Raw genomic sequence first — 23,134 nt, 5'->3', positions numbered from 1 at the left:
GCGGGCGCGGCGGGGCGCGGCGGGGCGGACCGGCCCCGATGAGGCGCAAAGAGAAGCGGCTCCTGCAGGCGGTGGCGCTGGCTCTGGCGGCCCTGGTCCTCCTGCCCAACGTGGGGCTCTGGGCTCTGTACCGCGAGCGGCAGCCCGACGGTAGCCCTGGGGGATCAGGAGTGGCAGTGGCCCCCGCGGTGGTACAGGTGAGTGGTCCGCGGTCGTGAGTGGGGAGCACCCTCTCTCCGATTTCGCTCCCAGCCTGCAGTTCCTTGCTTCACGTGCCCTGCGTGTCTGCCCCGAAGCAGAGCTTCCCGTTTTGGGGATGGGAACATCGAGGCTCTGGGAAGGTGAAAGACGTATCCAGGCTCCTACTCCAGCCTAAAACAGTGTTCAGCCCTGGACCCTTTCTCTGGCTGACCCCGCTCCTCTTTTTGCCGTCTATTATTCCTGGCCTCTTCAACTCTTTCCTTGGAGGATCCTGCCTGGATCTCCGTGCCACCCAGGATTGTTCCTTCTGTCGGTAGGAATGGGGATATTGGCTGTTCTTGTCTGTGTTCTTCAAATTGTCTCTGCCCCTAGCCCCCATCTTCACCGGCTATTTCTAGTGTTACCAGACCTTTCCTGGTTTGACGTCTACACAGGGATGCCTGGGTCTCCTCTAGGTCTCCCACCTGGAGCCTCTGTTTTGGTTTGTTGCTTATTTAATGCATATGTGTGTGTTGCCTACATGTATGTGTGCACCGTAGGTGTGCCTGGTGCCCACTAAGGCCAGAAGAAGGCATAGGACCCTCTGAAACCGGAGTTACAGATAGCTCTGAATCACCATGTGGGTGCTGGGAATCTAACCTGCAACCTGCATCCTCTGTAAGACCAGCTAGTGCGAGCCGTCTCCCTGCAACACACACTGCACCCCGCCTCTATTTCAATCGGATTCTGTGCCTCTCGAGAATACTGAGTCCTTGCCTCAGAGGAGGTCCGGTAGGGAGTGCCTGTCCTGGAATTTGTCGCCTTTGGTCCTTGGGGGAGCCCAGAAGTCACAGAGATGCCCTGGTAGAGAGCTCTCCAAATGTCACAGAGCTACAGGTGCCCAGTGCCTCCAGCATAGAAGACCTCCAGCCTTCCTTCTTTGTACTGAGATGTGATTATTGTAGACAAAATTGGGACGGTCTGCCTCTTCACAGTTGTGCGTGTGTGTTTGTATGTACACACGTGTGTGTGTGGATGTGGACTGGCAGCCTCCTGGCATAGATAAGCGCTGTCATTTTCCTCTGACCATCCCAGCTTTTCTACCCCAGCTCCTGGCAAGAGCAGGCATACTTGAATTGTCTCCTCTAGTGGGACATATCAGAGTTGCCTGAAGTTGTGGGTCAGGGTCAGCCTTGACTGACTGCTGACTGGCTTCAGGGGAGGAGGCTGACTTTTTTTTTTTTTTTTCGAGACAGGGTTTCTCTGTGGCTTTGGAGCCTGTCCTGGAACTAGTTCTCTAGACCAGGCTGGTCTCGAACTCACAGAGATCCGCCTGCCTCTGCCTCCCGAGTGCTGGGATTAAAGGTGTGCGCCACCACCGCCCGGCGAGGCTGACTTTTTTAGACCGATGCTTTAACCCATTCCCTTCTAGTGTTAGGCTGCCATCTGGGCATTCTGACTTCTGGGGGCACGGAGGACTTTTTGCTACAGAACAGATCGATTTGAACCTGGCTCGTAGCTCTGGTAGTTTGTGAATCATCCCAAAGTCTGGGTGATCTAGCTATCTGGTAGACCTTACTGTTTGGCAAACTCTGACTTCTCTTCCTTAAGCTCTTTGTCTGAGTGGGGTTTTCCTGTGGGAAATCTCTTTCCTCTGTTACTGCCCCATGTGGCATCAGTGGCAGGAGGCCAGACTCATGTTCTTAGCTCAACTGTTAACTTGCTGTGTGTTGATGAGTCTGGTCTCCCTCTCTGAGCCTTGCTTGCTCCATGTGTATGATTTGATGCCAACATTCTGTGATGCTGTCTGTACGCGTGAGGAGTGGGAGAGACCACTCCTTTTTCCTTTCCTGAGGCCCCTTATAGCATTCCTATCTTGGGATGCTCTGCTGGGCACAGCCTTGGCTGGGGGGTGAGGGGGCATGTCCAACCAGGTGCAGACTCTCTTGTGGAATAGCTGTGACCTGTTCCAAAATAGCTCTTGACATTCTGCCTCTGCCTGAAGAGAGCCCACATAATTCACTTGCTATGGAGTCCAAAGACATCCTAATTTTCATTTTCTATAGAACCAGATGTGTAACGGGGAGGTCAAGGTTAACTGCCAGTTTGGCCTTAGCTTTCACGGTAAATTACTCACTGTGCAAAAGGGTATTGATGGAGTAAGGCCACCATTTGGGCAGAGAGAGAGAGAGAGGAGCAGCTACCGAGTGCCTCTTAGAGGCACTGCCTGGACCTCTCGGCTCTCCAGTTTTTTTTGTCTGCCTCTTGGAATATGGCATAGAGAGAAGGGGAAGACGTTGAAGAGATTTGGGAGGGCTGCTGTGTGATTATCCTTGCTTCTTGGGAGTTGTAGATGGGAGCTGTTTCCCAAGGATGGGCCCTGGTAGGTGCGGCGGGATTCAGCATTCATGGGCTGCCTTTCTAGAACACTCTGCCAGTTTTCCACACAGCCTCTTTGTGCTCCGTTCTCCTGCAGATGCAGAGCCCTCCAGCCCCTCTTCTGAATGTCACTTGGCCTCCAGGAAAGAGGCTGGCTTCTCCCACCCCTCCGTGTCTGGAGCCTTCAGGGAGTCTGTCAAGTGGCTAGCCGGGAAACAGTCTTCAGCACCCAGTATTGTTGGGACGGTGCTAAGCACTTGTTACTCTGTCACTGTTGCGTGCCATCCCCAAGCATGGCTGTGATCTTTCTAGACTGGAATGTAGCTGGGTTGATAGAGTACTTGCTCGTGACCAATCCTCAGCACCATATAAACTTGCCTGGTAGTGCGCATCTGTAATTCCAGATATTAGCAGGTGACAGCAGGGCACTCAAGAGTTCAAGGCCACCCTGGGCTACCTGAGCCCTTGCTCTAGAAAAACAACTGTTGGGATTTTATCCCCGTGAGATAGTCTAGTAGCTCTTCTGTAAGGTTCCTTACCTTGGTTTGAGTAGTCCTCTGATGCTTTGACCTGATGCCTCATCCCGGAGCCTCAGGAGCGGCCAAGCAGGACATTGGGTTCATAAGGCACACAGCATGGGCTCAGAGTCTAGCTGGTCACACATCTGGCTTTCCCGAAAGTTGCAAGATTCAGTCAGGAAAGCTGGCCTCGAGGCCATATTTGTTTTAACTGGGGGATCCTTCTCATTCCCACTCCCTAGTCAGCCTGACATCTTGGTTTAATTCTAGCACTCGTTTCATCTTGCAGGCCTGGGGACTGGTTTTTAAAATCCCACAGTAGGAATCTGGGTGCAGCTCCTCCCCACTTCTGTGCCAGGCTCTCTAATGAGAAATGGCTTCCCTGGGTCATGGCAGAGATGGGTGGGATCGTGGAATACCAGTGGATATGGATATGATTTTCAAGTCTCAGGATTTTCCTCATTGTGTCAGAGCTGAACTTTGTTCTTGGGATACCCGGAATCAATACCTTCCCCCCTTTCAGTCTTCCTGGTAGCAGAACCTTCCCCGTCAGCAAGTTAAATACCGCGGAAATGCGGTCTAGAGCGGTTTCTTTACTTTTCCAAGGAGGGGTTGGTATCCCTGAGTCTGCTAATCACTTCTCTGTCAGCTTGCCCAGATGCAACCCGATGCCACCAGGGAAGGGTTCTTGACTTATGAAAGCAAATCTGCCTCCGCCTGCTCCTCTTCCTCCTGGACCCACTGTACGGAGAGGAAAGCCTGGGAGAGGTCTGACTTTCGGTTTTCTCTGGTTTAACTTCTCTGGTTCTTGTAGTCCTCACCTGTGAAATGTGTGTTTATTCAGAAAGAAGAGAGGCAAATATATTTCATCATGATGTTTCCCCACCTAGGGTGCCCCCGCCATGGCCAGGGCAGACACTATTGATCCATCTTTACCACTAAAATCCCAGACTCGGCCTCCGTCTGCTGCTCAAGTGGGGTTGCTGGCATCATTTGTGAACTGGGAAATAGATGTTTTGTTGTGGCTTTTCTGATCGTGTCATCCCAGGGTCCCAGGAGTTTGGAAGCATATGTAGGAACGGTCTAGAGTCAAGCTGAAGCCCCGACTTAGGCGTTTTGTTCGAGTTCTAGCTTCTTCTCACAGGCAGCTTTTTGTGTGTTAGCTCTGGTGACAGATTACAGATAATGGAGCGAGGAATGGGAAAGCCTATTTAAAAGATAACCATCGAGCTTGCTAATTGTACCTTGTCTACCTCCCGACTCTTCTTCAGAGGTGGCATCCAGGATGTCTTTTGTGGCTTTATAAAAGGCATCTGGAGGTGAAGGCAGCCCTGAATAACTCACTGCTCCTCACCGTGGCCTCTGTGTTTTGTATAGCTACCCAGTCTTTCTCATCTTCCATGGATGTCTCGAGTCTGGAAGCAGAGAGTGCGTATACTAATCTGGTTTTTCCAGAGAACCCCTGCTCTCATGTCTGGTGGAGTGGGGCCAGGAGGAAGATTCTACAGGTAGGAGTTCCCACAGGTTCTCCGGTAGCCTCCCTGCCCTCCGATGTCTGGAGACAGGAGGGTAGAATGTGTTTGTTGAATGATGTACAGTGTCAAAGCAGGCAGGGGGCTTCATAGGACATCAAGTCCAACCTCCTTCATTTCTGTCTGATGGAACCCGGGGTCCCAGAGGGGGCGATCACTTAAACAGGTTCTCCCAGGAGGCACGCAGGCAGGGATGCAGTGCTCTGAGGTCCACGAACCGTTTCACAGCAGGGGCTTTTCCTCTGCGATTATTTCCCCTGAGAGCCAAGATGATCTGGCAGAGTCTTGGAGGCCAGCAAATAAAATGGATTAAATGTGAAGGCCCTGAAGGGACCCCGCTTGGGGTAGACAGATTCAAAGGCATGTGGCAGCGTTACTGTCTACAGCAGACAGAACTAACTGGCCCTTAGAGCCTCCTTATATCCTCTTCTGCATCTATGTTGAATAACAGCGGATCAGCCTGAAACGATACAGAACCTCACAGGCTCCGGGGACCACTGTGGTTCTAAGTACTGTGTGATCTGGATTCTCTTGCTTTTTCTCTGATAGCTCTGACCTAGATCGAGTCCTGGGACCTAGACATAATCCTGGGAGAGTCTGTCTCTAGTTGCCTGTGTAGATGAGAGAAGAAACCCATCTTTTTTATGAGCCCTTGCTGGTCCTCCTGTCCCATTGTAGGGTTGCCATGCTCAGAAGCTATCACAACCACCTATCTGCAGGTAGACTCCGCCCATGCTGGAGCAAGGGGTGGGAGAAAAGCTGCTCCCCACGGAAGGGTCTGAACACTCGTAGGAGCGAGGGGGACCTTGAACAGATCTCAAGCTAGCACACCTACCCGGAGTCCGGGTGCATCGTCCCAGGCACTGGACTCAGTCATCAGGACCCCGCCTCTTGACCCCCCTGGACTCACCCTCACACGCGGAATCTGTGCCTGTGAGTTTGTACTCCCATCAGCCCTGTGCATCTTGGACCGAGATTCGGAGTGTGGCCTTGTCTGCAGCTGGGGAGGCTGGGGCCCAGATTTTTGGCAACGCAGTGTGGAAGGTGAAGAGCCGTCTTCCAATTGCATCTCGCCAGTTCTGCGGCCTCCTTCATGTCCTGAGTGCAGCCCTCTTCCTCCCCACATGGAAATCCAGTCCACTGCGTATTTTTCACAAGCTGAAAAAAGAACTTGTGTCTCCTCAGCTTCGACTCTTTTCTGCCTGGCCCTGTTCACTGGAGGAGGCGGAGTGTTCATACTTTGGAAGCTAGAGGAAGCTAAACAATTCCGCTTGCTGCGGTGGGTGGGTGTGTGTTTATGCGTGTGTAGCTTTCTCTCCATGTGGCGCTCTCCTCTCTCTTATCTCCTCATGGTTTCTGTTTGCTGCCCTCTGCTGAGTGTTGATAGCAGAGGGAAAGGAAGAAAGCAGGCCCCAGGTTTCTTCCCTTTGCTCCTGAGAGAAAGCTGAGCTTCAGGCGCTGGATTCTCTTTCACTTTCTCGGGACAGACTCCTTCACCTAAAACAGCGGTAGTAAAAATGGTGTTGGGGACTGGGGAGGTGGCTCCGTTCTGCAAACTCGAGGACCTGGATTTGAATCTCCAGCACCCACATAAAAAGCCTGCCTGGCATGGCTGGCAGTGTGTGTCTCAGTAATGAGGGCAAGGACATTGGATTCTAAGAGCCCACTAGAGAGCCAGGCTAGCCAAAACAGTGACCTTCGGAGTCAGTGAGTGACCGACCCTAAGGACAATAAGATAGGGAGTGGTAGAGGAAGGCAGTTCATGTCCTGTTCTAGCTTCCACACGCATGGGCATGGTGCACGCAGCTGGACATTCACATGTATAATACACACACACACACACACACGCACACACAGAGAGAGAGAGAGATGTTGAGCCCTTCAGTAATTACTGATTAGGAAAAAAGGACCTGTCTTAGCCCGTCAGGAATGTCTGAGCAGAAGGGAGAGGCCATATTACCTTGGGACAGAATCTTCCCAGGAAGCCCCTGGGTGATGCCATGATAGGCCTTTCCTGCTCTCTTAGACTGTGAATGGCCTGTCACAAAGACTCCAGCTTTGTCACCCCACAGCCTGATTCAAATCCCCAGGCCTAGGGTGGACCACGCGACGTCCGCACCTGAAATCCCTGGGCTTTGTCACAAGAGTGACGGTAATTATCTTGGTATTTCTTTTGAGGAAAGTCACAGGTCACTGCACGCAAAGCCCTGAGAACGGCACTTAGCACCGAGCTGTAGCTCCTGACAGCCGCATGTGTGGCTGTGGTTCAGCTTGACCTGGCTTTGGGTAGGGACTGGTTTCTTCGCCTCTCTGTGTCTGAGAGGGTGGGAAGCTATGCTGTCACTGAGAAGTGAGAGCTCTGGGAGGGCGGTCTGGCCCTCGTGGAGGTGGTGCAGGTTCTGAGCATTGCCATAGCTGGGAGGTAACGCGGTGTGAACAACTTCTCTCTGACTGTCTGGAACCTGAAGCAGTCTTGAGTGCTGCCTCCACGCTTCCCACCTGGGCAGGAACTCAAGCCCCTGACATCTTTCTAGGGTTATCTTCTTGCCAGCCACCTCCAGGAAGTGTGTTTGATCACTTTAGCCCCGGAAGTTCTCCCTGAGCCTTTCCTCATCTGCCTGCTTGGGTGGGAGGCCTTTCTGGGGGCCTGCGCTCTTTGGTGAGATATACGTGATCATTTCTGACCAGCCCAGACCCCTCCAGTTTGTGTTTTCACATTAGTGACTGAGGACTGAGGGATGAACTGCCTGGTTCTCTCAGTAGCCACTGGCCAGGGCTCTCAGGAGTGGCTTGTAGTATAATTACTAAAAATCCAGAAACAAATATTGGGGTTCAGTCTGAAGACCAGAAAAGCAAAACAGCCAGCTACTGGCTCTTACCTCTATCTCAGTCCAAAAATGGCGATCCTGCCTCCAGGAATCCTCAGAATGAGACTGAGCCTGAATCCTGTCTCCTCCCATCTTGTGTTCCTCTCTAGTGCTGGGTTTAAAGGCGTGCACCACTGCTGCCTGGTTTCTATTGCAAACTAGCCTGACTACTGGGATTAAAGGTGTGTGTTACCACCGCCTGGTCTGTAAGGCTGATCAGCGCAGCTGTTTTGCTCTTCAGGCAAGCTTCATGTATTAAAATACAAATGAAATATCACTACATTGGCTTCCATGAGCTTCAGGGTGCTGAGAACCCCTGAGCCTAGGAAGGATGAACTCTTCAAATGTGGAGGAGCTTCCACCCTGTGGTTTCCCACACACATCTTTTCTTTGCCACATCTGGGAGGCAGAGCACTTGTTGGGCCTACTCCACTCCCACGTGAGGGCCTCTTGCAGGCCTCTTCCCTGGGAGTGCCTTCCTCACAGCTTTCCTGTCGGACAGTGAAGAGTGGCACTGTGCCAGATGCCAGCAGGTCAGGCTCCGAGCCTGGATCCTGGTCTTGATCCGGTCTGAGCCCTGACCTTTAGCATGCTCTTTGGGCTGCACAGACTGGCTGGGCGCCTGCCATCTACTGCTTTCCAGGATGGGGTTGTACCTGTGAGATCCGGGCAACGTGCCTGACCCAGGGGCCCCAAGGGAAGGGTGGCTTCATGGAGAACGCATGAGCCTCTCCCTTTAAGGATGAGGTCAGGAGAGACAGTGTGGAGCTGGGAACCAGTTTTCTCTCATTACCAGGTCTGACAGCCCCGACTTAGGTACCGTGACTGGCCTTTGAGGCCTCAAGTTCCTTCTCCCCAAATGAGCATGCTACACTGTGTCACGGTGTCCTGGTGTTAATTAAAAATGGGGTGACTGGGGACAGCGAGGTTCAGTAACATATCTGGAGCCATGCAGCCAAGCAGAGAGGGCAACAGGCTCGGCTGCTTCTGTCTCTAGCCATCACTTTAAAGCCGCCGTCTGTGTGATTGGGCTGAGTCCAGTCTGCCCCCTCCCTTGGCGTGCAGAAGGACAAGGTGGGGGTCAGCACTGCGGGCCGTAAACCCCGTGCTCCTTTCTGATGACGGCTGCTTCTGGAAAGCTGCTCCTCCACTGGGTGCCCAGTAGCAGTGCCAGGACGAGGACCACAACTGGACATGGTCCTTTGACCACCTAAGAGCCGGGACCTCCAGTTGTGTGCAGGTGTGGGTCTCCCCAGGAGGCGGGTTGGTCTCGGGGGGGGGGGGGGTTAGAGGGAAGGAGTTTCCTAGAGGGGAATATCTGGCGGAGGTGTGTGTGGCTTCCTGCCGCTCAGGCGCACTGCGCGAGTGGAAACTGTCTCTTCTTGCCTATTTCCTTCTGAGTATTAATTGTTGTCAGCTGCTGACCGCAGAGGGTGTGTGTGTGTGTGTGTGTGATTTGTGAAATAACTAGTTTCTACATTTGCTACCTAACGTCAGCAAGCAGTTAATGATGCCAGTGCACCGGGGTCTGTAATTTGACTTCCTGGTTATTCTACTGACAATAAGCCTTAACAGCTGTTTTCTTCAAAAGCTTTTCATTAATTGTGTGTGGGAGGTGTGTGGGGAATGAGTGGGTGTGGGCGCACTTGCACATATACACACATGTATGTAGAGGCTGGGGGGCAACCTCAGATGTCATTCTTTGAGTATTGTCTGCTTTGGTTTTTGAGACAGGGTCTCTCACTGAGACCTGGGCTTCGCCAGTTTGGTTAGACTAGCTAGTGACCCTCATGCCTCCTCCTGTCCATTGCTGGGTTACAAGTGTGTCACCATGGCTGGCTTTTTTTTTTCTTCGAGACAGGGTTTCTCTGTAGCTTTGGAGCGTGTCCGGAACTCACTTGGTAGACTAGGCTAGCCTCTTAGCCTCGAACTCACGGAGATCGGTCTGTCTCTGCCTCCTGAGTGCTGGGATTAAAGACAGACTGATTTTTTTAAATATTTATTTATTTATTTATTATGTATACAATATTCTGTCTGTGTGTATGCTTGAAGGCCAGAAGGGGGCACCAGACCTCACTACAGATGGTTGTGAGCCACCATGTGGTTGCTGGGAATTGAACTCAGGACCTTTGGAAGAGCAGGCAATGCTCTTAACCACTGAGCCATCTCTCCAGCCCCTGATTTTTTTTTTAAAGCATAGCTTCTCAGCATCCAGTTCTGGTCTTCAAGCTTGCATGGGAAGTACATGGACCAAGCTAAGCCACACTCCCCACCCCAGGTCCCCAGTTTCCAGGCATCCTCTAATGAATTCTAGCCGGTGGATGGACCACGTTTGACCCAGCAGTATGTTGTGACTTGTCCAGCATTGGCCTTTAGTTGGCTAGACGTCATTGTTTTTAAATGTTAGCGAGTCGATAAATCCAGTTAGTATTCCAGCACGGATGGGGAAGGGTCTCTTGAGGCCCCACCCCTAGCTGAGGACCTATAGATGATTGATGGCTGCTGGTGGGGGGGAGAGTCTGTTCTTCCATGAGACTGTGGCTGTTGATAGGCTGTCCATGCTCCAGTGGACCAGCCCACACCCCAGTGAGCAGCACTGATTGCATTCTGGGGTTATTAAAAAAGAAGACATGAAGGTGGGAGGGAGGAGTTGCGAGGCGAATGTGATCAAATTACCTTGTATACATATATAAAACTGTCAGAGAAAAATGATACAATAAAAAATAAGTTGCTAAATAATTTATATTTTTAGGGAAAATTCTCACTTTTGGTCTTTTGGGGTCTGGCCACAGACCCAGATGTATCATGAAAATGCGCTGGGCCCCTCAGCAGCTGCCTCTCTAGAGGCCCCCATCTCCCTCCAGCTTTCCAAACCCTGCCACCCTCTGTGGTCTGAAATCTGGTCCCTCGCCCTTCAAAGAATCAGTGTCATGGGAGCCGCTTAAACTCTGTGACGAGACGCTAGGCCGAGAGCAGGTAAGTCGCGGCTGCGCCTTCCAACTCGCAGACTCTCTCCAGGGTGACAACTGGGAACAGTTAAGTGTGTGGTCCCTGCTTATCAAACAAACCATCTAAGCTTATATATATGAGATATATATCTCACCCACATGGGGGGGTCCTTTGCCCTGAACTTGGCTCCCCTCTGTCTGGTGAAACTTCCTCATTGTTGCTAGGGGATCGTTGGTGATAGTTTGTTAGCAGCTGTGTGGACACGGCCTTCCCCATTTTCTCCTTCCTGTGTTGGCTCTCGGCCTGCTCTGCCTATATTGGGAAAGTGACAGGATGTAGTAGGATTTTGCAGGATAGTGAAGACAGCTTCCTCAGCGACAGGGGACTCAGCCACCCCAGAGTCATCAGAGAGCAGTGGATTGGGGTTCCCGGTGCATCCTGGGGGAGACAGTTCAGCTGAATGCAGCCATGCAAGCCTGAGTCCAAGGCCCTTGGATGGGTTGGCCACAGTTCAGGGACATCGTGTGGGGCTTTCGCCGTGGTAAGTGCACGGAACTGGGGAAGCGTCAATGGGAGCCTTGGCCTGGGGTGGTCGCAGTCCTGGCCTGACAGCCTGCCCTGTCTTTGCGGCCCTTGCTCCTTAGCTGAGACATTGCCAATCATTTATTTATGGAGTTAGCCTGCATTTGACACACTGTGCCGTGATGACCTTTCTCCAGCCCTCTGACCCCCAGGTGGGGGACATTCTGCTTGTTGTTACTGTGTGGATGGGACAGCAGGCTTAGGACACTTAAGTAACCCCCAGGCCTCTGCAAAAACAAACCCACAGTGGGTGCTTCTGCTTAGGTTTCTGGCTCCCAGATCTGTGTTCTTAGCTGCCAAATTTGATTGACCCCAAGGGGAGTCATCTCACCTCTCTGCCTGTAAAATGGAGACTGACTTTCCTGGCTTGTGAGCGGCGTGCAGCTAGAAGGGGGAGGACAGTTTCCCACCCATAGCCCCCCCACCCCCCGCCCCGCACAGTTGTCAGACTCTAATATGGAGGAGTTTTCTCGCCCTCTGGGGTACAGATCCTGGTCCCTCCCATCCCCAGCCTGAATCCTGCTGCTCTCTAGTTCCCCTGGCAGTAGGAGAGACAGCTGACAGCTCCTGCCACGGCCTGGGCCAGGGAACAATGGGGGACATTGAGAAGGCTGCCAGGTGCCAAGCCGGAGGTAATAAAGGAACATTTGATTACTTTCAACCCAAATTGTCAGGCTCTCTCTCTTTCTCTCTGCAGCAGTTAAAGGGTACACAAAAAGGTATGGCTTCCCTCCCTTGGGCTGTTGCCACTTCCTGCCCGAGCCACCATCTTTAACCTGAGCCTCCCAGTGATGGGGAGCTCACCCCACTTCCCTCAGCAGGTTCCTCCATGTTCCACTATGGCTTGGGGTGTCAAAGGATGTCTCAATTGCCCTCCGCTCTGCTTTTCTGCCTCTTCTCAAGTTGTTCCTTTACCAGCAAGCCTTGCTTGACCACTCGAGGAGGAATTTGAATCTCTTCGAAGCGGGTGTAGAACTTGCTACTTTGTATAACCCCAGGCACCTAGGTTTGCCCAGCAAAGGGAAGTCACATTTCTGAGCCATCCCAGGAGGAACTCTGTTGGGGAGGCTGGGGAGGCGTTCGATTGGCTTGGGAACCTACAGAATCCCAGACTGCTGCAGGTGAGCATGCACCCCCTCCCTCCATCCATCTCTTCCTCCCTCCATCCCTAGGAGTTCTGCTCCCAAACATGGCCATTGTATCTGCAGGTAATTTTTCAGTCAAGAGATCTCGTGGGCTTGTGGACAGTCTGGTTTCTGTCGCAGCTACTAAAATATGCCATTGTGGTGTGAGCATGACCACACCATGTGGGAACGCACTGTGTTCTAGTAGAACTTCCGTTGTGGAGCAGGCAGCATGTGGAGTAGGTATGCTCTGGTTTGCTGCCCCCTGCTTTGGTCGCTTCCTGATCTCTTCCTGATAGTAGAACCCTCACTTGACAGGTGGAAGCCACCAGGAGTTGTCTGACCTTGGGCTGACTCCCAACCATGGAGTGCCTCCATTCCTCCATTTGTAAGCTGTGGCCATTGAGAGAACGAGTCCTGAGGGTCCTGCCAGCTCTGGATGCACAGTGAGACCCTACCTTCTCCAGTGGGTCTGGCCTGTTGTCACAGCTGAGCAGAGAGCTGCAGTGCATACCAGATACTCCCTCCCGCTGATGCCCAACCTGGTGCCTGCCCCACCTCTTTGAGATCATATCCCTGCCCTCCTGTGAGATCATAGTCCAGTCGGTACATCCAGAGAATGTGTCATAGGCAGAGCTCAGAGGCTCCTATCCCTCCTTTGAAACCCCACAGCTTGCTAAGGCAATGCCCACAGTATATGCAGCTCAAGTTCCCGCTTGGTCTGGTCCCTGGTCACCTTTCACCGTGGACCGGCCCCTCTACCTGCCCAACACTCCAGCCGTGGTGGACGTCTTAACACACTAGGCATGTTTTCTCTTCCATGATCCTGGACATAGAATGTTCTTCTCAGAGACCAGTGCATGACTGGATCACGATCTTTGAGGTCTCCGCTCCAGTGTCAACTCAGAGAGACCACTTCTCTGTCACTGCTCCAAAAGGAATTGTCCCTACTGCACCTTAGCATTGAGTAGTTGCACCGCCCCATTTAACCATTGACTGGGTCATGTTTCCGCCCAGCGCCGTCGGGGTAGGCACCTTGCCTGTCTTACTTAAAGCTGCACGCACAGCCATAGCACACAGTAGGTGCTCAGACTGTATGCTGAGTGAATCAATGGCACACGCTCTTCTCTCTGAGCACCCTCGAGGCAGAGCCATGGCTGCTGAATCTTACCTCCTACTCCCTTCCAGCATCTCATGTGAACACCCTGGTGTCTCAGTTCTGGGAGACACTGCACACTTTCCTGTGGAAAGACGGGGGAGAGACAGACTTCCTTCTCCCCTGGTGGGATGCGAGGGCTTTGAGAGTGTGGGCTCATAGTAGCAGCCAAGGATTGTTGGCAGAGCTTGGAGGAGCCCTGGTGGGATCCCACTTCTCTCCTGCAGGCTCCATCTTCAACCACGCGGCTGGCTTGGTTGGTATCCTTGCCTGAGGAGGGTTTTACGCATTCCCTTGAGATGTTCTTGGCAATTAGAAACGCCTTCGCTGAGCTGATATTTTTCCTGTGGTTCTTTGGCACCTGGGCCCCTGCTTGCTTCTTAGGTGATGGGGAAAGGTGTTTGTTAAGGTGGGACTGAGTATCTTGTAGATCTACAGTAGATCTCTGGGGAGAAGGGCTGCTGGCCAGGGCCAGCCTCTTCCTAGGCTCACAGCTCCTGTGAGGTAGATAAACAGGCAGATGGATTGGGGAGGAGGCTGCTAACATATCCGCAAGCCCTACACTAAACTCCTAAGCCCCAGTTCCTCAGAATAAGACTTTTCATAGAAATTGGGTGGGTCCAGTTAGGATAGGGCCGTGCTGAAGTGGATGGAATGCATCCTTCACCCTCCATGACTGACGGGAAGGCATTGGCAGAAATGAAGAGACACAAAGAGGAAAGAGAGCCCTGGGAGCCCAGAGGTACCATCAGCCAGAAACACCTGGCACTCCCAGAGCCACAGGTAATAATAGTACTAGTCTCTTCCAGTTAATTCTGTCCCCTTTCAGTTTACGGGAAAGGTTCTCTCCTGAGAGAACATTAACGTGTCACACTGCACGTATGTGTTATTTAACTGAAGCCACGCTCCCACTTAAGCTCCTTCTCCTCCACCCTCTATACAACCAGTCCATTTTGTCCCAGGTTCCAACATTGATTGCAGCCATTAATTTTTGCTCTGAGTTCCCACTAAATTGATTTGAGGAATTACCGTGTGTGACATACAAAACACCAGGCCCTGCCCTGAGAGCTCCTGGCCTAAAGGGGAGCACAGATAGGTTCTGGGTGCTGCCCTGAGACCAGCATCCTGCTGTGGGGCGCTGGTTGACCCCACCGTTGAGGTCAGAAAGGGTTTCTGTAAAGAGGTGATTTTTATACAGGCCAGGGCCAAGAGCATAGCAGTAGGGCTGGGCCTCTCAGGTAGCAGAAAGGGAACCTTCTCCCAGTAGCAGGGAGGAAGGCAGCAGTCCCCAAAACTGTGTGTCTGGAGAAGTAGGAGACACTGGATCTTAGACTCTGACTCCTGGGCTGGGGAGATCGGGAGGCTAGGATGGTTTGGGGAGGAGGATGACTGGTGGTCATGCAGGAGGAAACTGAGGCAAAGATACTGAGGTGGAGGGAGAACAGATCCTTCATCCTGCTGGGTCCAGATCCCGTGACAAGTCCTACAGCGCAGGACTTGTCTCTTGCAGCCTCCAAGCTCCGGATGTTGGTGACAGTGCCCGCTGCTGGCTGTTTTGTCAGGTGTGGTGTGAAGCCCTCTGCTACCTTGTCTTTTCAGTCCGCCAGCAGCGGCTAGAGTGTAATTATCCCCATCGAATACCCGAGGGTGAGAAGCATGGGGAAATGAACTGTTTTCACAGCCCAGGCTGTATTCCAGCCACTGAGGAGCTGACTGGCCCACAGAGCCTCGTGTCTCAACCTTAGACTACAAGGGGCCTCCATGGCAGCCCTGGCACAGGATGATAATAAGTTTGTGTGTGAGAACCAGTGAGTCTGGCCTCCATCTTCAGGAGGCTTGCCGAAGAAGGGAACCCTGGCTTAATTCCTACAAGAAGAATAAGGCAGGGTAGCCTATACTGAATGAACAGTTGGGGTTGGAACAGAGGGATTCCAGACAGGGGAATATTACAGTCAGCATTGTGGGATGAAAGATTGCGGGTGGGGGGGGGAGTCCTCCACCCCCCCACTGCAGCAGTGGGATGTACGGGTTACTCAAGGCCTCCCAAATTCAAAGGTACTTGGCCTTGAGAAATAAAGACAGGTGTTGGACTGAGAGAGACTGGCCTGCAGGCAGGGCCAGGTCTATGATTGAGAAAGATCCGTCTTCTAGTTCCTGTAGCAGAGGAGTGCCCAGCCATAAAATCATATGGCCAGAATTGCTTTTCAAACATCCTGCAATTTAAGAGTTGAAAACTGGGGTCTTAGTTTTTGTCCCTGGGGAGACAGGGAAACAAAAAGGACCTGAAGGCTCCGTCTGTGGAGTTTCTATCCTAGCTGGATTCTGCTTCATTCAACATGTCAGTCACTACTCATCGGCTTTTGACTCAGTGCTGGATGCGCCCCAGGCTGGCTCTGCTAAGCACTTGACATTCCAAGAGGAAAGGATGGCTTTCCCCGTCCTTGAGGACAGCTAGACCACTGGACAGGTCATCATCCTAGGACAGAAGGCTTGCCGTGCTGGAGTAAGCACAGTAAATGATGCATAGCAGACCCAGACTGCCTCCTTGGCTGCTCCTCTCTCCTCTCTGCCCCTCCCCACCTTACTGTCCTGTCTGTTGCTGTGATAAAATCCCCTCACAAAGAGCTACTTTGGGGAGAGAGAGTTTATTTGGGATCAGGATCCTATCTGCATTGCTGTCCCTCATAGCAGAGAAGCCCAGCTTACACCAGGAACTTGATGTAGCTAGTCACATTACGTGTTCGATCAAGTGTGAAGAGAAGGGACACATGGATGCTCAGCGCTCATTTCGGTTTCTTAACTTTTATGGAGTCCGGGACCTAAAGCCAGGGAATAAGCTGGGTCTTCCCACATCAATTAAAACATGATATAGACAACTCCACAGTTGTGCCCACAGGTCTAACTCATCCATGCAATTCTTCACTGAAATTCTTTCCACAGATAATTCTAGATTGTACAAACTAGCCATCTCACTTCCTTATCCCCAGGCTTTTAAATCCTCGTTTTGCAAGTTACTTTATTTTATGTGTATGGATGTTTGGCCTGTTTGTATGCCTGTGCACCACGTGCGTGCCTGGTGCCTATGGAGACCAGAAGATGGAGTCAGATCCCCCGGGACTGGAATTACACAAGGATGCTGGTTGAATCTAGATACTTTAGAAGAGCAACAAGAGCTCCTAACCGCTGAGCTCCTCTTCTGCTGCTTTTGGTTTTGGAGAGAGGGTCTCATATATCCTAGTCTAGCCTGGGACTGGCTGTGTAGCCAAGGAACTCCTCATCCTCCTGTTTCTGCCTCCCAAGTGCTGAGATTCCAGGCACGAGCCACCATGCCTGGTCTCACTCTAGGTTAAGGCCACAGGTTTGACTGGGTTCGAACCCCTGCTTGGCACTTCACTTGCTGTGTGAGTCGGGTGGCGTGTTTTACTCTGTTCTCTCAGTTTAAACTGGGCACGAAGGGCCAAGAGTGCTGCTCTGTGCTGAGCATTTGCCTTGTGTGCTTGAGGTCCTGGGTTCTAGCCCCAGCACCATGGGAAAAATGAAATAAAACTAAATAAAAGAGCCACAACAATAGAATCTGCCTCCCTCCCCAACCCCCCGGGCTATTGTCAGGGTTATTGTGCGTGTGTAGAAGCCAATTTTGTGGAGTTGGTTCCCTCCCGCCATCTTGCTTGGCAAGCGTTTTTTTGCCTGTTGTCTCTCCACCAGTTACCAGACTTAAATGAGCTCACACACGCAAAGCACTCTGGCCAGTCTCTGGCCTTTAGTGACAGACAGCATTGCCACTCCAGGCCTGCTCTGACTCAGGGCTGCTGGAATGAACATCCTAGAAGCTCCATCCGGCCAGGACTGAGGTCGAGCACCACTCATGGGCCTCCTGACCATACTGGGTGCGCACTTCCATGTCAGAGATGTAGCTGTAAGTGGCCCCACTCGTCCCGCTAGGGTGCTAGGAAAGAACACTCAGGTGAAGTGTGTCACAGCTGCGTTCTGCTGGGAAGCCACTCGGGGTTGGTGCTGGGGAAGCAGCTAGTACTGGATGCCAGTGAAGAAGTGGGCAGTAAGAGCTGGACCTGGAGATCTGCCTACTGCAGGAATCCAGTGCCCAGGGCAGCACCCTTGCTGCCTGCCCAGCGAGCATGTTAGAGCCAACCTGGCAAACCCTTCTGTACTGTGGTGTTGATCAGTCCCTTTTAGCGACCACAGCCTGCACCTTACTGTGAAGGAAACAGGTTTAAAGGAGCAGAGGCTTTTTTTTTTTGCATGGCAGGCAGGGATGGAGTCTTTGGAGCCAGAAGGTAACAAACTGATAAATGGCTGTCATGGTTTGTGTAGTATAATAAAATGCCACAGATGAGTGATTTAAGCAGTGAGTGTTTACTTCTCCCAGATGTGGAAGCTGGAAATCTGAGCTCAGGGTGCCAGTGGGGTCTTTCCTGGGAAGGATTCTTGCTGGTTTACAGGTGGTTGATCTCTTACGTCCGTGGCTTGAGAGCCCCTGGGTCTGTTCTTAGAAAGGCGCTAATCTCTCTCATGGGGGCCCCACCCTTGTAACCTGATTACCTCCTCAAGGCCCACCTCCAGACACCATCAAATTGCCAGCTAGAATCTGAGCATGAACTTGGGGAAGCATTCAGTGTATAACCCTGGCATGGGTATCGTCTGTTTGGGAACAACCGTAGGATGCCCTGCATGGCAGTACACGTTTGCCTTGCTGGGGGCAGGGGAGGGTCGACAGAGGCTCCCATGATCAAATGCTTTTGTTTTCCTCTGTGACTGAAATACAGACGCACTGGCGGAGAGACAAAGACGGCGAATAAGCCCATGTCTATTCAGGTCAGACTCTGTCACTAAACAAGTTAATTTAAGAAGTTATTAAAAATGCATTTTGGATTAGGGAATTGAAGCTAAGGGCTGGTTGACCTGTCTTATTTTCATTACTTTGCTTCTGATTTGTAAATTATGCCACTGCTCTCCTGAGAGCTCCTCAGCAACTTCCTGCTCCAGAACAGAGACCCGGGCTCTGCCCCAGGCCCCTCCTTACGCTTCCTTTCCCACCTCTGTCCTCACTAAATGCAGACCGGCCTCTTGCACTCCTGCAGTGGAGACTCTGCGCCTGTTCTCCTCACTGCAGGGAGTGCTTTTTTTGGTGCTTGCACACCCATGAACACACACACACCAAAAACCTGAAGCACTAAATCCACCATGCACACACACCAAACAGGCACACATGCAGCAAAGAGTTGAGCATACATGCACACACATATTGCGCATACCAAACCCATGTACACATCCAACCCTTGCACGTGCACACACGCTGCACAGCATACAGAGCAGACGGGCACACATGCCACACTCACAACACACAAGTGTGCACACACCGAAAGCACTCCTGCACACACGGTTCACCTTGTTGATGCGATTGCACCTTACCGATCTCAGGCCTGGTGTCCCTTCCCACGGTGGGACTTTCCTGGCCCACACCCCACTTCTGGATCTTTTTTCCCTTTATAGCTCCGTGACCTGGTTTCTACAGTCTTAAACTTAGGTTGTTTGATGAGTTCGTCTTGCTGTTAACTATAAATTACAAGGGCAGCAGTCCTCTCCCTCACCATTTGATCCCTACTGCTGTACACAGTGCCCGCCCCGTGCCAAACCTGACGAGTGAAATAAGGAGTGAACAGAGGTGGATGCTCCTGGACCAGAATTTAAAAAAAAAAAAAAGTAAAGTTGGGCATAGTGTCGGGAGGGTGTCTCGATCCTGTAATATCAGCACTCAGGAGGTAGAGGCAGGAGGATCAGGAATTCAAGGTCCATCCTTGGCTACATAACAATTTCAAGGCCAGCCTGGGCTACATGAAACTCTTGACTAGAAAATAAAGGGTGTAAAGAATGTTACCAGAGACACGGACAACTTTTGGAAGTGAGCTGTAGTTAGACCCTAGTGATGTGTCCATGTTGGTCTCAGAAATACACTCTGAAGAATTAAAAATAAAGCTGTACCATGTCAACCTTCACGGAGTTCAAGAAAAGGGGATTTGTTGTACCCCCTGCTCCCCCAGCCACGCCTGTCTTGGCACAGGGCGGCAGGAACAGATCCAGCCTCTTGCTTTGCTGCTCAGGTGACACTCACCTTAGATTCTCACCTCCTTCCCCCTCCGCTCCCTGTGAAACTGAGCCTTTCTGAAGACCTGAAAGAGGAGGGGGAGAGAGAGAAAGAAGGGAAAGGAGGGCAGCCCCTAACCTCAGAGGCCCGGCCCACCAAGATGAAAGCAAACAGCTGTTAGGGGTCGAACTGAGGCCATGAATTACCAAGAAGGCGTTCACAGAGAAACATTAGGTGACTTCCATTATGCCTCCATGGTGTAATTTTAAAAAAATAATAACAGTGAAGTCACCTTTGGCTACACAGAGAGGTGGAGGGCAACTGGGGCTACATGAGACCCTGTCTCAAAACCCCGAAACAGAGCTGGAGAGTTGACCCGGTTGGTCAAGTGCCTGCCATGCAAGCATGGGACCTGAAGTCAAATCCCTCCATCCACATCAAAAATGGAAGGAAAAAAAGCAGGTATAGTACATGTAGGTGTGACCCCTGTGGTCAGAGCGGAGGGAAAGGACAGAGATAGCCGGGTCCCTGGGCTCATCGACCAGCCAGCCTGGACTAGTTATGAGGGTTATGAGAGACCCTGTCTCAGAAATGAAGATAGAGTGCCACCGAGGAATGACACCCAGTGCCCACCTCTGGCCTCCCAGTGCATGTCTAGACAGCCACGTGGGTGTGCACATGCATGCGTGTGTACACACACACACACACACACACACACACACACACGTGTGTGCGCGTTAACTAAAATGTTGAAAGAATTGCTGATTGTTTGAGAAGCGCCATCTGGTTTGGGTTGGAAAGGGATCCTAGTAGCCTGACCATTGGCCTTCACAGGTCTACCTAGTCTCAGCCTGAGAAGCTTCAGGACATGGAGGTCGCCTCCCCTCCCTTTCCTTTGCTCCAGGGTCACCCCTACCTGTCCTTTCGAGATGTGGGACATAACTAGGCTCTCCCTTGCCCCCGAGACAGCAGAGGGCTGTGCTGGTGGCAGTGGTTTGAGTCTATCAGTTCAGCATCCCAGTGGCTGAGACAGGAGGATCACTGCAAGTCCCAGGCAAAGCCTGAGCTACAGAGTTAAGCCCTATCTCACCCACTCCTGCTAATTAATTAGTTAATTAGTTATTAAATGGACAGGCAGACAGTAATGTGGGTTGAAGACCTGCTGAGCAGGGATCAAATGACTCCTTGAGGGCTTTTTATTTGCTGTCTCTTTTTTTTTTTATTGCCAGCAGCTCCTGGGTTATTAGGGTGCCAGCTTTGGCCCTAGGCCAGGGCAGGGTGGGGCCCCCAGCAATGGGTACCTGAAGGCTTTTCTCTGCTCTAACTGCGGTGACTTCTCTAGCCCTGGTGTGGGGGAACCTAGCTGACTGGTGTCTGTGACGGTATTGCCACCTTCTGTCACATCTACCCTCTTGTCTTCTCTTTGGGTTGGCTTCGGCCACTGGGACTTTTGTCGCTTTCTGTTGGGGCTGTCATAGTGAGAGAAGCAGCAGAAACCAGAGCCGGGGGACCTTGGAGGTCATCCTAGACAGTACTTTACAGATGCTGGAAACCCACATGGGTACCCGTACTGGCCTTTGAATGCTCTTCCTCTTAGCTCTCTTGAAAGGAATAGGCTAATTTTTAAAATCATGTACAGGTGTCACGGGCCCATATTTTTCGTGTTGCAAGTCACAGGCTTACTATTTTGGCTCCTGTCTAATTGAAGATTACTCCGAGAGCAAAGGTAGAGCTGACCCCATGTACAAAAATAAATGCATACATACCCTAACCCTGACCCTGTAATCCAGTCGGTAGAGCACCTGCCTAGCATGCAGGGAGCGCTAGATTCAATTCCTAACACTGAATATAACTGAGTGTGTTGGGATCTACAAGACAGCTCAGTGGGTGAAGGCCCTCTGCCCATCCTGATGGCCTGCGTTCCATCCCTAGAACTCACGTGGTGGAAGGAGAGAACTTTCTTACAAGTTATCCTCTGGCACGCACGTGCCCACACACGTGCACAAACACGTGTACACAAAATAAGGAATAAATCAGTGAGTGGAAAATGTGGTGTGGTGGTGCACGCCTTTAATCCCAGCACTTGGAAGGCAGGCAGATCCCTGAGTCTGAGGCCAGAATGGTCAACAGAGTGAGTTCCAGGACAACCAGGGCTACACAGAGAAACTGTGTCTCAAAAAAAAAAAAACAACAAATTAAACAAAGCAAAACAAAACAAAACAACAACAACAAACCCTCCTTATTTACCTTCACAGTAAACCTTAGAAATCTGAAAGTTAAGACTTTTTGATGCTAAAAGGCAGCTTTTAAACCCCCCCAAGCAAGAGGCTTCCATTCTGGAAGGGCTGCCTGCTTTTCGGAGAGGCCTGATCCTGCCACCGCTGCTGGTTTTGAATGGTTCTGTGAGCCAGACATTGTTCCCTCGCTTTATCTGTGTTAGACGACACAACAACCTGATTTAAAGAAAAGAAAGTCCTACGTACCAGAAGCTTCCTTGGTTTTTTTTTTTTAACTCGTGAATAGAACATGGATGAATCCCTCATTCTGTATATATCGACCCAAGGAAGGAAACCTCCCTTGGCTGCCGGAGAGGGGTGCACCCTCCGCCCGCCCCAGGTGGCCTTGCTGTAATTATAAGAACATTTACCTTTTACCTCCTGGTCAATTTGTTTCCCAGTGAGCTCAGAGGCTTAGTGGGCAGTTTGCCCATCAAATATCACCCCAACAAGTATCGACCGGCTGGGATGAAGGATAGATTAGCCCTCTGCCTCCCGGAGAGTGTGCAGCCTCGCGGGCCTCCTCCCTTCCTCCTCCCTCAGTCACCTTCCCACCCTTCCGTCTGCCCCACTCCCACCTCCAGCCTCTGTGAAGGGCACAGGCGTCCGCTGGAGAGATTCCAGGACGGCCTGTCTCCTTGTCACCTCTGGCCACTCAGACCTACGTGGAGGTGGCATGTGAGCCCTGTTGCCTCCCTGTGTTTGTTGTGGAGGCTGGGGGATGGGCGCCTCTGGCCCCCTTCTCTTTGGAGTTGTCATCTAAGTCCACTGGCCTTTCGGCAGCCATCCCTGACCACTGCTGCGCCTGTCCTCTCTCTCAGACAGTGGAGAAGGTGGAGAGGGTCCCCTTGCCCCTGAATGAAGCAACGTCGATTGGGGGGACAAGCAGGGTGATGAACTTTAACCTTTATCCACGAAGGCTCAGCAGCTAGGTGGGCCCAGGTCTGGATCTCGACCCTGTCACTGTCACAACTTAGGGAATTCTCAAGGAAGAAACTAGAAAGAGGGTGGACTATTTAAAATTCCTCAGTGTTTCTTCCTGCATGGAGATGGTAGCTTGTACTTGAAAGGCTTTTGAGGAGAGGTGGGGGCTCTGAGGATAGGTGGGGGCTGTGCCTGGTAGGTTGTACGGCTCAGAACTCAGTGGTTTGCAGATTGGTATTTGGACATCCTTTTTTTCTTCAAGGTGTGCTATTTATCCGACCTACTTGGGCATGGACCGAAATGTTGGAAGGGGTAGAAGGAAGGGAACCTTCCTCCCATGCCCCTCTTGCCAGCCTCATCCCCACCCAGACCTGATGCTCCAGGCCTCCTGAAGGAGCAGGGCTTTTCCAACTCCAAGGAGCAGTGCAGGGTCCGCTGTCTTGTGCTACTGACCGACACTTCTCAGCTGGCCTGCAGGCCTCCCCCAGCTCTTAGCTCTCCTGTCATCCCAGAGTCCTCCTCGGCTTTCCCTGTCATCCCAGAG

The 23,134-nt window shown here is 51.8% G+C and overlaps 1 protein-coding gene across 1 annotated transcript in view; it reads left to right on the top strand.

Moving 5' to 3' along the window:
* The first annotated feature begins 6 nt into the window (after positions 1–6).
* Positions 7–23,134, top strand: part of Galnt10 (polypeptide N-acetylgalactosaminyltransferase 10) — a 136,681-nt gene continuing 113,553 nt past the window's right edge. Inside the window, exon 1 of the mRNA XM_005350030.3 lies at positions 7–197. Within this exon, the coding sequence (XP_005350087.1) occupies positions 39–197 (159 nt within the window). The 5' untranslated portion in view covers positions 7–38. The remainder of the gene's footprint in view (positions 198–23,134) is intronic.

The sequence above is a fragment of the Microtus ochrogaster genome, chromosome 7 (genome assembly GCF_000317375.1).
Source record: "Microtus ochrogaster isolate Prairie Vole_2 chromosome 7, MicOch1.0, whole genome shotgun sequence".
Lineage (NCBI taxonomy): Eukaryota > Metazoa > Chordata > Mammalia > Rodentia > Cricetidae > Microtus > Microtus ochrogaster.
Note: the sequence above shows the minus strand (reverse complement) of the source record. Positions and strands in the feature narration are given on the sequence as shown.